We start from the raw sequence: 14,337 nt of genomic DNA on the forward strand, positions 1-14,337 counted from the left end.
TTTTATTTATTTATTTATTTATTTATTGTATATATAACTTTTTTATATTTCATTAGATTTTATTTTTTATTTATTTTTTTTTGATTTTCTCTTTTGAAACGCATAGGAACGAGATCATTTAATTTAAGAACTAAAATTTAAAGATGAATTTTCGCGAGAAGTAATAATTCGTCGAAAGTTGAGAAAGAACATTTCTTTCGCAAAAAAAAAAAAAAAAAAAACAAACTATTTCCCTTTTATTACTTGCCCATTTTGTCGAGAATTTTCAACGACAGGTATTCAACGTTATTTCGAGTGGAAGATGAGAGAAAGATATTCGTCTCTTTGATGTTTTTTCTTTTAATAAAAAAAAACAAAAAAACAATTCCAATAGAGAGAAAAGAAAAAGAAAAAGGGGTAAATCTGAAGAAGATAGGAGACAGAAATTGAAAGGAAAAGAATAATAAGAGCATCGGTGGTGGTGGTGGTGGTAGTAGTAGTAGTAGTAGTCAGTTTGAAAATGAACCACGCGGATGAGTCCTGTACGTTTGCGGTAACTCGAAATCCGATAATTCGTTCTAATGAATTTTGTAATTCCTAGTAGTAGTTGCTATCCCGGTGGTATATCATGGCTGTTCGATCGATGATAGGATATAATTGGCACGTTGTCCTTTTGAATATGTTTCATGGTACCTCGTTTACACTAACACACTTCTACGTTTTACTAATTCGAATTGGAACTAGTTAACGTTTTATGAGAGAAAATTATTGACTTTTCGATTACCCCCCTCCCCTGCCCTCCCCTCCCCCCTCCCTAACCTTTTCTCTAATTTCAATTATTTTTCATAACTATTTTTATCCCATTAAATATTATTCTTATTTCTAAATAGTAAGTAATCTTAGATAATGTATCTTAACGGTTTGTACAAAGTGCTCTTGGAAGTTTTCAAATGAAAGTTTTTGACAATTTGAATATTCGCTTAAAAGGTTAGTACAATAAGCATAAGTACTTTTTTAATTGACATTTATATAGAATTTTCTTAAATTTTAGTTTATAATATATTCGTTGGTTGTTCTCTCTCTCTCTCTCTCTTCTTTTTTTTTTTTTTTTTTTTAATTTAAATTTAATACAATTTAAAATATATATGCACTCCCACGCTAGAATACGCAACGTGTTAAAATAATATTTTTCGTACAATTTTTAATTAATTATAAACACGTACTATATGTCACGTTTCAGTCTAAGTCAATTAAACGTAACTTGTCAGTAAACGTATTAACACATATACACACACACCCACACACACACAAACATATATATTTGATAAGATCGTGCGAAAGTTACGATCTCAATTTTATTTCTAATTCCAAGATTGTTGATGATTGTTCTCGGAAATATACGAAGAAATAATGGAATAAAAAAAAAAAATGGGAAAAAATTAAAGAAAAAGAAAAAGAATGATTAGATGGTTGAAAATATATAATGGCTGTCTTATATCACGTTGAGTTCAACATTGATCGTAAGGTTGCGATGACGACACATTAAAATACCGCGATGACGTTAATAATTACCAGAAGGCGGCAGTGATGGTGATTTTCTTGCTCGGAAACATCTGCCAACGTTTTGTCGTACATTTATGTAAATGAGAAAGCCGTATCAACGTTACAATCAATTTCTGCGAGATTATTCCACACTTTAAATAACACAGGTGATCTTTCATCTCTCTCTCTCTCTCTCTTCGTTTTTTTATTCCATCAACTAGATCTTAAAGCGTATAATTAATGTGACAACAGTACCCCGTTTATTAATCGATTACACAACGTGTTCATTTATAACGATAAGAAAACATTGTCTTATTAAACTATATTACGAGAAGAAATGTTTATTTAATATAATCTTTATATTCGAATTTCAAATTTACCGATAAAGCGTTGTCTCTTTTTCTCTATGAAAATAAAATTTACAATATTAAATCGAATCATATGGAATCAATATTCTAATAAAACTATCTTCCATGGTGGAAAAGGGATTTTTATTGATAGAATAGAAAAAGGAAGAGAATAAAAATAAGAATAATAATATGTGAAAGACACAAGAAGAATATTTTTCATTTTTCTTGAATTATATGGATTCGATTTGAAAACAGATTTCTTCTTGCATCGAGAACACGATGAGATTTTTATCGATGAAAATTTGTTGATAAATTGTCCTTTTAAAATGATAGACGGGGGGGGGTTTGGGTTGGGGGGAAGGGGGAAAAAGAAAAAAAGAAGAAAAAAATCCATTTACCTTGAGTAGCACTTCTGGGAGTCAATTTAAAACAGCTTCATTGCATAAAAAATGACAGTGGTAAGCGCATTAATTGTGGTACCATAAATCTAAGTGGCATCTTGCCAAGAGTAATGCTACCAGAAGATTTTCTTCTTCTTCTTCTCTGTTCGTTCGTTCGTTTTGTTCGTTTTTTCGAAAAAAAAGAAAATGTTACAATCGTTTTTTGGCGCATTGAAGTATCCTCTCTCTCTCTCTCTTTCTCTCTCTCTGTCTCTTTTTTTGAAAACGCATTCGAGTGTGTGTTACACAAAATGTTTCGGAAAAGAGAACAAAGTGTATACATGGATGTGAGAAAAGAATTATAAAAAAAAAAAAGGAAAAGGAATAGGAAAAGGAAGGATGTTTAAGATAAATGAGATGGGAAATCTTTTCTTTCTTTTTCCATTTTCATGAGTTCGCGGAAATGTACTTTTACGTGTGCACGTATTTCGATTAATGTTTTAACAAATTAAACGTATCATGTTCACGTAAGAATACGTTAATTTTATTCTAATATATATTGAAAATAAATATCTTATATTTATGAAATATATATTATTTTTTTATAATAGTATTGTTTATATTGATTAATGAATAATTTTGAATCATCGGGTAACAAAAAGTACGATTCGGGAGGATACAAATAAAAGAATGAAAAACAAGAAAATTGACAAAATTTCGAAATCGTTCAAAAATTCGAATTATTCTTTTCTATCATAAAATGTTTCCAATGTTCAAAATTTAGAAAAATATTAGAAAAGTGTATATGTTACCGTCAAAGCCGGACATCAGTCATTGCTAGTAATTCCTCGGCATTACTATGAATGCAAAGACCCTTCAAACGAATTCAATAATTGAAAAATTCTTGCAATTATTCCTAGGCATCGAACATAATACTTTGATATCCTATAGAATATCAAATTACTATTTAAATACTCTTAGTATAAAAATTTGTACAGAAACTTTTCAAAGAAATATCAGAGATTGCAATGTGGTAAATTGTACATCTTTGCAATTTCTTTGAAAAGTTTTGGTAAATATTTTTTATACTAAAAGTGAATAAATTGTAATGAAACTTATATTAAATTAAAGTACACTCTTTCATCTACGTGTAGAATACCATATCGAGTTATAAATTTCGCATATAAATCTCATTAAATGTTAGAGAATGCAATGGTGTAAATTGTGCATCTTTGCAATTTCTTTGAAAAGTTTCAGTAAATATTTTTTATACTTATAATAAGCGGATTTTAATGATTTTTATATTAAATTAATGTACACTCTTTTTTCTAAACGTAGAATACCATATCGAGTTATAAATCAATCTGAAAATGTTCTTAAAATGGCAAAGAATGCGATGCTGTTAATTTTTCCTACTTTGCCATTTCTTTGAAAAGTTTCGGCAAATATTTTTTATATTAAGCTTTGACGGTAACATATATACCTAACCATATTTTAAGATATATATATATACGTAAAAAATTCTTGAAGCGTGACGTTTCATCCCTTGAACAATATAACGTGGAATTTCACTTCGCGTTTTGTCATGCATTGCTATGAATTACATTGCTATATCGCGTGTTATGATCCGTTTCTCAGTAATTGTTTTTCTTTTTTTCTGCTATCACACCGTCAGACGAAGAAAAAAAAAAGTGGAGGGTCTCGCGTGATATCGTTCAAATGATTACAACAAATAATAACATTTCTATTTTTCCTTTCCTTGATCACTTACTTTATTACTTCTGACGAATGAATTTCTCAAATTAGAAAAGGGAGAAGAAACAAAAAATCTAATCGAAAAAGGATACGTTCACGTTTTGTCTGTTGTATTAATATATATTTTTTGTTAAGTTAAAATAATAATTATTAAGTAAATATATTTTTTACTATCACAATAACAATTCTATATATAATTTAACGATTGAAATTTATAAATAATATCTATAACAATTAGACTGAGAGAGAGAGAGAGAGAGAGAGAGAGAGAGAGAGAGAGACCTATGATCTTCGTTTCTTTATTAACAAAAATGTACAAAAAAAAGAAAAAAGAAATCAATTCCTATTTCATTATTATCATTTTGTTCGTATATCAAAAATGATCTTTTTTGAAACGTTGCTTGAAAATATTCCACGAGTAGTTCTTCGACATTATCATTTAACGTGCTATATCCAATCGGGTGAGCTTTGTCACTTCGTTGATCTGCAATCTTATCGAAACGAACGTATCACATAAAGTAAAGGAAGCAAAAAACATATAAGTAAGAGTTGGATGAATAAGAAAAATAAAAAGAAAAATAAAAAGAAAAAGAAAAAGAAAGAAAAAGAGAGAGAGTGAGTGAGAGCAAGAAAGAGTGTGATGGGGAGAGGGAGTAAGACGAGATAGGATGAGATATGGATGGGGTGGGGAGTAAATGGTAGTAGTGGTGGTGATGGTGGTGGTGGTGGTAGTAGTAGAAGTGGTAAAGCATGCGGACGGTCCAAACTCCGTATACGTTACGGAGTACCGAAGTAGTGAACACCGGTAGATGCTGAGTCCTGTCTCCGGTACTGACGTGACCCGGAAGCAGTAAGTAATGCGATTCGATTTAATTTATATTTTTTTAAACATTCATTTCTTTTTGATAATTCATGAAAATAATTAACACAAAAATGTAAATACATATTTTTTTTTTTTTTCTTTTTTTTTTTTCTTGTCTCTGTATATTTTTATTACGACACGCACGAACGTTGTTTGCATCCTTGGAACGATTGAAAGTAATATTGTGTTCTGTTAGTTGTTTTTAACGATTTAAACAAGTTGTTTTGTAATTTATTTTTTTATCTATGTTTTTGTTTTTTTTTTTAATCGATACTCGGTATTGTATCTTAATGACATTTCGATATAGTTTCGAAATAATTGAAATTTATTTCGAATACGTCTGGGTTCGGGATTTTGGAAACTTTATAATATTATTTGATATGTTTTTAATAAAGTGACATTCGCGATTGTTTTAATATTTGAAAAATGATTATCTTTTTGTTTTTTTTTTTGTTTTGTTTTTTGTGTTTATTCGATCGAGATATATCATAGCATCGTGAAATATTATTTCGTTTTTATTTCACGTTTTTCTCATCATGTGACGCATTAATAAATCATAAATTGAGTAGACTCGAACTTGTTGATAGTTATAATCGATTATTAATCTAATCGCACGAATGAGAAAGTCTCGGCGTCTAGAGTTCAAATCGGCGGCCGATGACCCGGTCAAAGATGGAAACGACACTAAGGGACGAATAAATTATCAAACTTGTTGAATTATTAATGTAAGGGAAGACATTTCGAGAGGGGAGTTTTCCCTCTCGATATTATCTCTCCCCATCCCACCCCCACATTGTCCTCGTCGTCATAGTCATAGTCATAGTCATAATCATAGTTATCGTTTTATCTGAATCTTATTCGACAAAAATTATTATTAATTATCTACTAATTATTAGAAAGGATAAAAAAACAATGCGAATGAGCGGGGGTGGTTAAACCAAATAATTTCTATCGATTAAAATACAAAATATCAAATATCGTACGTAACGTTTACCTGACATGAGATAATAAAAAGAAAAATACAGAAAAAGAAAAGCTTTCAGTCGATCTCATCATATATTATATTATATTACATTATTATATTATATTATTATTACATTATATAAATAAAAAATGATTTTTCCAATATATCTCTAAAAAGAATACTATTATTGTTCTTCGTCAATTTGTTTTGAAGTTTCGGTAATTCAAGTGCTTAGCTCGTAGGAACAAAGTTCACGAGATGAAGAAGGATAAGACAGAAAGAGAAATAAATAAAGAAATTGTATGAGGAGGAGGAGGAGGAGGAAGGGGAAATAGATGTGAAAGAAAAAGAAAGAGAATAAAATGAAGGAGGGGGTGGTAGGGTAAGTGGGGTTGGTAAGGGGAGGTTGTTAGAACGAAGACAAAGTGCTGGCAGAAAGACGAGAAGTTTGCTCGTCGATTAAGCTTCCGCACTGCGTTTGTGGATTTTCGAATTACGTGCCAAACTGTGGAGGTTGTGTTGAAGGACGAAAGGAAGAAGAAGAAGAAGAAGAAGAAGAAGAAGGAGAAAATAAAGAGGAAGTGAAAGAAAAAGAAGAGGATCCAGTTAGTATCCTCTTTATCGTTCGCATCGTGCATCTATACATCCACCCCCGCCTTTTTTCGTTTCAATTTTTAACGTCCACGAGACGAATGTATCTTAGTAAGGTGCAACGGTAAGATATTAATAAAAAAGCAATAACGACGAATCAAATAAAATCGATTTTATATATTTTAATATATTAAATATAAGATTTAATAATATTTATTGGAACATTAAAATACGTTTGATTAACGTTCGCTGTTTATTTATTGCATTTATACATTTTTTTGCTTTTCAATTTAATTGATTATTTTGTAACGATTAATTAATCCGATAATTATATTTTCTTTTTCTTTTTTATTCGTCATTAACATTATAGAACGTAGACCGAGAATTTATTTATTTATTTGTTTTCTTTACCTTATTGCAACTCTTTCAAATCATATTATAATATAATCATTTTATTTTTGAATATAATCTCTCGTACGATTTGATTATTACAATATATAATTACCGTATAATAAGTTATAAATATTATTATTATAAAGATTATATTTAATTGTAATTATTTTTATATTATTTTTACAAATAAAACCGATATACATCCGTTTAGTATATTTATGTGGAAAAATATTACGTGTTTCGTTCTGTAAGATGGGAAAATAATGTTTCTTTTTTTTTTTTTTTTTTTTTTTTTAAATGATAACGCGTCCGAGTATTAAAATTGATATAAGACGAATAAGAGGCGTGCTAGCTATATTTAGCATAAACCAACTCTCTCTCTCGTCATAGCTTTTAGCGATACAGAAGTAGAGCTTATTCGTGTTTACCAGAACGGGATGTGGTGGTGTGTTGGTGGCCGTCGGTTGCAGTATGTCGATTCTCGTGAGATTGTACGTTGTACCCTTGGCTCTATGATTTATATTTGCACTACAAGATGATAATTCGTAATTGCGCAAAGTAATGTAATATCTTGTAACGTTAGTCTGCTTCTTATTAGATTACCATGGCTAGACATGATTCCCTGGAATATCGTTCCCATTGATGATATTGCATTCATAAATAACTCTGTGTCTCATATATCAATTACGTATTTTATTTAATTGGAACAAAATCTCATTATTTATTAATCTTTAATCTCGTATTTCTTTTTTTTTTTTTAAATATTAAATATTATGAAGCTTTATATAGATAAATGTAATGTTAACTAATAAACCGATCAATTGATCATTTAACATTTTTTTATATATATATATATTTTTATTCGATCGCGAATAATTAATTGGAAAATTAATTTGATATTTGTACTTAGCGGAGAAAATAAATTTGTCTATAAAATTGAATTAAATATCGCGTGTTGATACATTAAAGTTTAGTTTTATTATTATACAAGGAAGAATAAAAGAAAGAGAAATAAATTTATCGATTAACTTATTAACAAAAATGAAGTAGACGTTGCGCTAATACGCATTAATACGTGTAATTATATTGCGAATGAAATGAATTTGATGAAATGAGGAAGAATGATGGTGGATAAGGAGAGATGGAATTGGGGTGAGGGAGTGGGGTGAACGGATAGACGATAAATAATGTAAATATATAGAAATTATTTGGCGAATATCGATTGTTTAACATTATATTAGTGAATTGCAATACATATTAACTAATTAATATGTGTATATATATTCATGGGTAGTAAATGATTATTTCTCTAAATTCGTTCGAACGTTTTCGATTAAATAACTTTGCGTTTCCATTTTCATGCACTCTAACCTTTAACAAAGATATCAATAATATTTTATGTCACATTTTATTTTATATGTTGGGTTTATCGTGTACATATGTACGCACGCGTATACACGCGTTTATTGCGTAGATGAATGCTTTTCGGAATCATTCGTTTGTCGTATTACGTTCGACTAGCAATCAGATTAATTTTGATGGTAGAACGAAACGAAACGAAACGAAACGATGCGAACGATGAATAATTATTACGACAGGGTAGTATAAATTTTACGAATATTCTTTTTCGCAAATGTATATTTGCAATATTATTTTATTCACATTCGTATATGAATGAAATAATAAATATTTATAGAATATTAAATAACTTATAACGTCATATTTCTGTAGTTAAGAATTTTATTCCATTTTTTCTTTTGTTTCTTCCATTGATCGAAAGTGATTTTAATCGGTAGGCAAAAGGAAAAAAAAAAAAAGATAGAAAGAAACAAAGAAATCGCATTCCAATTCTGATTCCGATATCTCGTAAACGATTTATCGAAATTTACGAGTTTTCTCTCGATAGATCGATCGAAATAGAGAATAAAAAATATATTCAACAATTCTCGTAATTCTTCTCTACATTCTCTTTCTTCTTCTTCTTCTTCTTCTTCTTCTTCTTCTTCTTCTTCTTCTTCCATGAAAAGCACGCTAATCAATGTACCGATTATCTCGTCGATTTCTACATTCTTCTCGATTTTTTACTACGACCAGTATCATCATCCCCTATCCTAGATGTTTTACGTTCGTTCCGAGCCGAGAGGAAAAAATTCTTTCGACGTTAATGATATCCCCTCGACCACCCCCCTCCCCCCCATCTTTCCCCCCTTTCTCCCTTTTATACGAGGGAAAAACCAATAAAAAGAAGAAAAAATAACTGATTAAATTTTCATATTACATAAATGTAGACCAAAAGTGTAAAGATAAAAGATAAGGTCATTTCGAACGAAATTCTTGAGAAAGATAAAAAAAAAAAATTAATTTATGTTAACCATCCCCCTCCCCCCCTACTCCCAAACCCTTTGATAACAAAATGATCAAACGTTTGTATTAAAAAATTGATAACAATTTGTAATTGGAAGAGAAACATATTATGTTTTGTGAAAGATGTGTGTGTGTGTGTGTGTGTGTGTGTGTGGAAAGAAAAAGATTTTCATAAATAAATTTTGGATTTGTGTATCGTTAACCAAGAATAATGTATCCTTTGTATGCATGCGTGTGTCGTGAAAAATCAATTCTCAATGGGCATTTTTTAGGAATGTCATAAAGAAGGGAGAATTTATGCTATGACATAAAAAAAACGAAGCATAGTTGTGTTCACTCCCGTGAGTGCCTTTCGTTTTTTTTTTGCTTTTTTTTTTTTTTCTTTCTTCGAGAGATAGAATAATTTCTTCACGTTCGTGGCGAGTACTTATATACGCACGCATACACGCATACACGCACATCATAAGTATGGATTTTGTCCTTACGAGCAGCACTCACCTCGTGTATCTATGAAAATGGTCGTTTCTTTCGACATTGGATATTTATGACAATACGATACGACGAGAAAAAGGTTATCGTTTTTATTCCTAGTTTCATCGAATTTCTCAATACGGTACGTAAATTATTTTTCCTCTTGTTTTTTTTTGTTTTAATTTTATTTTTACAAATTCGCGTTTTTCTATCTCGTTATAATTGTATACGACGTATTATTTCTTATCATTTTTTATCGGATTTTTTTCTATACAAATAAATTATAATCTCTGGTGAGAAATGATATTCTATTATAATTAATTTATTTTATTTTATTCAACAATTTTTTTCATAATATTTTATACGAAGGATTAATTATTATGAAAAAAAGTTACGTTGATATCCATACACATTTTAGATAATTCTTTTTTTTTGTTTTTTTTTTCCTTTTTTTATTTTTGTCTTGTTTTCAAAGTTACATAAAATAATCTCTATTATAAAGTTCGTTAATTTTACTGTAGCAATTCATTTCTATGCTTGCATGCGTGCGCGTATATGCATGCATGCATGCATGCGTTTGTATATATCAAAGGATAGGATAGATCGAAAGGGTTAAATATTCCAGTTGCGTCGTGAAATGTAATCAAACTATTCTCTCTCTCTCTCTCTCTCTCTCTCTTACTCTTTCTTTCCCTTTAGATTTGCACGTGACAGACGCTTTTGGATTGGAACGTTTCACCTGAATTTTGAAATACGTTGATAAATCAAGAATATCAGAGAAACGACGACACGATGGTAGTGGTGGTGGTGGTGGTGATGATGGTGGTAGTGGTAGTGGTCCTTTGAGTTACGTTAACTAGTAAAATCGAGTTGTGTACTTGCTTTCAAATCTTTTTTTCTTTTTGTTTCTAATATTTACCTTAATTCGTTACCAGAGTTTATTCGTACGACCAGAATGACGTTGACAAGAATTTTCTGAAGAGAAATCATTTTTCACAATCCCATACGCGCGAGTTTGACTATGTTTCATATTTGTTGTTGTTGTTTTTTTATAATCGAATCGAAAGTTTAAAAGAATTTTTTTATTTTTTTTAATTCTTTTCTGTGCTTTTTTTTCTTTTGTTTTTTTTTTTCTAATTTAGATAAACGCGAGTTCACATATTTCATTATCGCGTTTAAATAATAACGACGAATAAGTTTACGAATAAATTCACGAAATATATCGGAGCTTATATGAATTCGTTTCATTAACATTCTCGAATAATTCGTTGCGTAAGTGTTATCATCTCGAATTTAATATAATCAAAATGTAAAATTGTAATTATTCGCGCATGACATAACAATGAGCTAGAAAGAAATATTTGATTGAGATAAATTTGTTGAGATTCAACGTAGCCACCAGCAATGCTTATGTCTGTTGAAAAAAAATATAAATATATATATATAGAAGAAAGAAAAAAAGAAAAGAAATAAAACGATGATCGACCTTGACACGCGTTATACGATTTGATTTTTTTCTTTCCCCGACCTTAACCAATTTTTCTTAAGATCTCTTTGAAAAATTCTCTCTCGTCGTAAAAATCAGCCGGGGTTGGATTGCACGATTGTAAACGTGCTTAAGATGCCAAACCTATAATAACTTCTTTGGCCGATGTTCGTCATATTTTAGAATTTATTCGATACCCTATTTACCATTTTTCTTATTTATCTTCGATTTTTATCAATGCCGCCGTTTTTCGCAATATTTATGTTTATTTTTCCAACTAAATTCAGATTGATAAAAGTGAACTTTTCAAAATACAATTAAACGTAACGGGAACCAAATACAATACGATTCATTTTGTAATTTGTTCATTAAAATTCTCCCGTCAATGTGTTGTAATTATATTTTACGTCAATTTTATTATGCAAATATTTTGTTTTTAATTACACAATCTATCTGTAAAAATTATACGATTTTTTTTTATTAAACGTACGGCACCGAAAACGAGGAACGAAAAATTTCCCACATAGATTTAATATTAAAAAAAAAAAAAAAAAAAAAAAAAAAAACACACACACACACACACACATTGTATTTTATTTTGTATTTTATTAAGAAGCTTTTTGAATTTTGTTGTAATTTTCTCTTTTGTGGCCTATATTATCTCGAGATAAGATTTTATTCTCCTATCTATCACATGTTATTTTTGCAGCTGCAATCTACGGTGCAAGGTACGGCGGAAAGATGCACGTTCCTAGCTGAATTTCCTTAGTGTCTTGTAAATTATCCAACGTAAATCCAATTTTCGAGGGAGAATTTTTCTCTTTATCTCTTTCTTTCTTTCTCTTTATCACTCTGTCTCTGTTTCTTTCTATTTCCTTTTCTCTATTTCTATCGCTATCTTTTTTAGTTGGTTTCTTCTTTCTTTCTTTCTCAGTTAGCAGAAGACTTTTCTCTCTCTCTCTTCATTCGTCCTTTTTTTGTCTTTCCGATTTCACCTCGTATTTTACTTTTCCTACGTGTTCCATTAACCAATACTTGCTTGTTAACACGAATTGGCCCTTTTCTCTACCTTTCATTCTTTTTCAAATAACTAAAAGTTAAGATCACTCGGTACTAATCAAATAATAATAAATAATACATGAAGATAAAAGAAACGACTATTTTCGAAGTTATAATTAAAGTCACATAGTAGAATTCACATTTCTTCCAAACTTTTCGTATTTCTCAAATTCTTGCGGGATTTAACATTTATAACGGTGCTCTCAAAGAAAAAGAAAAAAAAAATATAATCCATACTCCGTTGAATATTTCGCAGAAAATATCATTTTTATGGATTCGGATTGATTGCGAAAGGAAAAAGAAAAAAAAAAAAAAGAAAAAAGAGAAAGGAAAGAAAAAGAAATCAACATTGTCTTTAATATATTTTATAGTTTAAACTATTGTTTTTTTTTTTTTTTTACATATTTCACTGCAACACATTTTTATTTTATATTTATTTTACCCTTTGATTGTGTTATGAACGCATATACGCGTCAAGCGATGGGTTTATTCATGCGAACCGTGGACGCATATGTGCGCTAAACGATTTTTTTCACACGAAGTGTTTCAATTTAGAGCGCAAGCGGTTCTCAAATTTTTTTTATACAGTTATCCATAGGTACAATACACATCCACGTTATTCACGATCTCGTATTTCGAATTTCACACCTTTTTTCCCATTCTTTCCATTTTTCGTTCGTTCGTTCGTTTGTGCGCGTTTTTTTTTTTTTTTTTTTTTTTATATACATACACATGCATCTCTTACCCGAGCACGTTCTTCCTCTTTCTATTTCTCTTTCTCTATCTCCGTAAGATAAACACAAGAAATCATTTTATTATTTGACGAAGACCTCGTTAACAGTTTCTCTCTACGTGTTTTTTAGTCAAACATTTCTACCAACTGGTTGGTATTTGTCTTTTAGAATATAATTCGCGAGACCTTTTTACTTGTTCTTTTTGAAGAAAAATTTCAATCAATTTTCTTTCACATTTATTTCTTCTCTAACATTTCTCCTCTTATTCTTATTATTATTATCTTTTATTTCATTTTCACGAAAATAGAATATCAATTCGATCAAAATTCGATCAAAATTCGATGAATTCGTGTACGGGGTCGAGGGGTACCTTATATATTTGTAAAATATTCTTGAAAAAAAATATAAAAGTGATGAAAACGAAAAAAAAGAAGAAAGAGAGAGAGATAGAGATGGTAAATATATGAGAATAGTAAGATTTGTAGTACGATATCTTCGCGCACGTGGCAAGAGGAAAGAAAAACGTTACACTTTTCGTAGTTGTGTGTATACTTGTGTATATGTGTATGTATTACTCCGTGATGCTCGCCAACACGCGGATCAATTGTTCGACGTGAACTAGGTCAACGTATGCAACGTTAAACGAGATCCGCATTCGTAATACGACGAATAGAGATAGATACGGGAAAAGAAAAAGAAATATACGTGCAAAGGGGGTTGTTAGATAGATATAATACACACACACACGTGTGCAAATATGTTTGTATTAAAAGTAATATATATATATATATATATATGTGTGTATGATAGAGTGAGAGAGAGAGAGAGAGCTTGCAACATGAAAATTATAGAGGATCTTATTCGTTTGTTGTTTAATTATAGTCTAATTAAATAACTACGTGAAACAGTGGAGTTAAGCAAACGAGTATAGAATATCCTTCTCTTCTTTCCTTAAATTGAAGATGATAGTTTTCGGTAAACACACATACAAATATTCAGAGATATTATTCTGCCCGTGAATATTATTTCTAACTAAGTTTAGATAAGTTTCTATCAGTGGTATTTGTTACGATTGTTAATTGGTATTATTGAAATTTTTGTTAATATAAAACAATCGTAGTAGGGATGATTATTCGTTTAGAAATTAAACGTTAACGTTAACGTTATTTGATAAAAAAAAAATATGATTACAGTGTTGTTTAAGTTGATTGTAAGATAGCAAATATATATATCTTGTTAGTTAATAAAAATCGATTAATATATTATATTCATTTGATTATTAATTCAGTTAAAATATAATAGGTTAAATGAAATTATGAATGAAACGAATGATGATTAGTTTGTTGATAATTTTAATATAATATTTATATATATATTTAATATTATAATATAATATTAATATATTAT

General features: G+C 29.6%; 1 protein-coding gene across 2 annotated transcripts in view; it reads left to right on the forward strand.

The window, feature by feature from the left end:
• LOC106793839 (probable serine/threonine-protein kinase DDB_G0278845) overlaps positions 1-14,337 on the forward strand; it is a 70,799-nt gene that overhangs the window by 34,769 nt on the left and 21,693 nt on the right. Inside the window, exon 1 of one of the 2 annotated variants that reach the window (XM_014761078.1) lies at positions 4,760-4,856. The exons of the other annotated variant lie outside the window; for it this stretch is intronic. Coding sequence (XP_014616564.1) covers positions 4,816-4,856 — 41 coding nt within the window. The 5' untranslated portion in view covers positions 4,760-4,815. Of the gene's footprint in view, positions 1-4,759; positions 4,857-14,337 lie in introns of those variants that run through there. 2 annotated transcript variants of the gene reach the window in all.

The sequence above is a fragment of the Polistes canadensis genome, unplaced genomic scaffold (assembly GCF_001313835.1).
Source record: "Polistes canadensis isolate GaletaPanama2010 unplaced genomic scaffold, ASM131383v1 scaffold_19, whole genome shotgun sequence".
In the NCBI taxonomy this organism is placed as follows: domain Eukaryota; kingdom Metazoa; phylum Arthropoda; class Insecta; order Hymenoptera; family Vespidae; genus Polistes; species Polistes canadensis.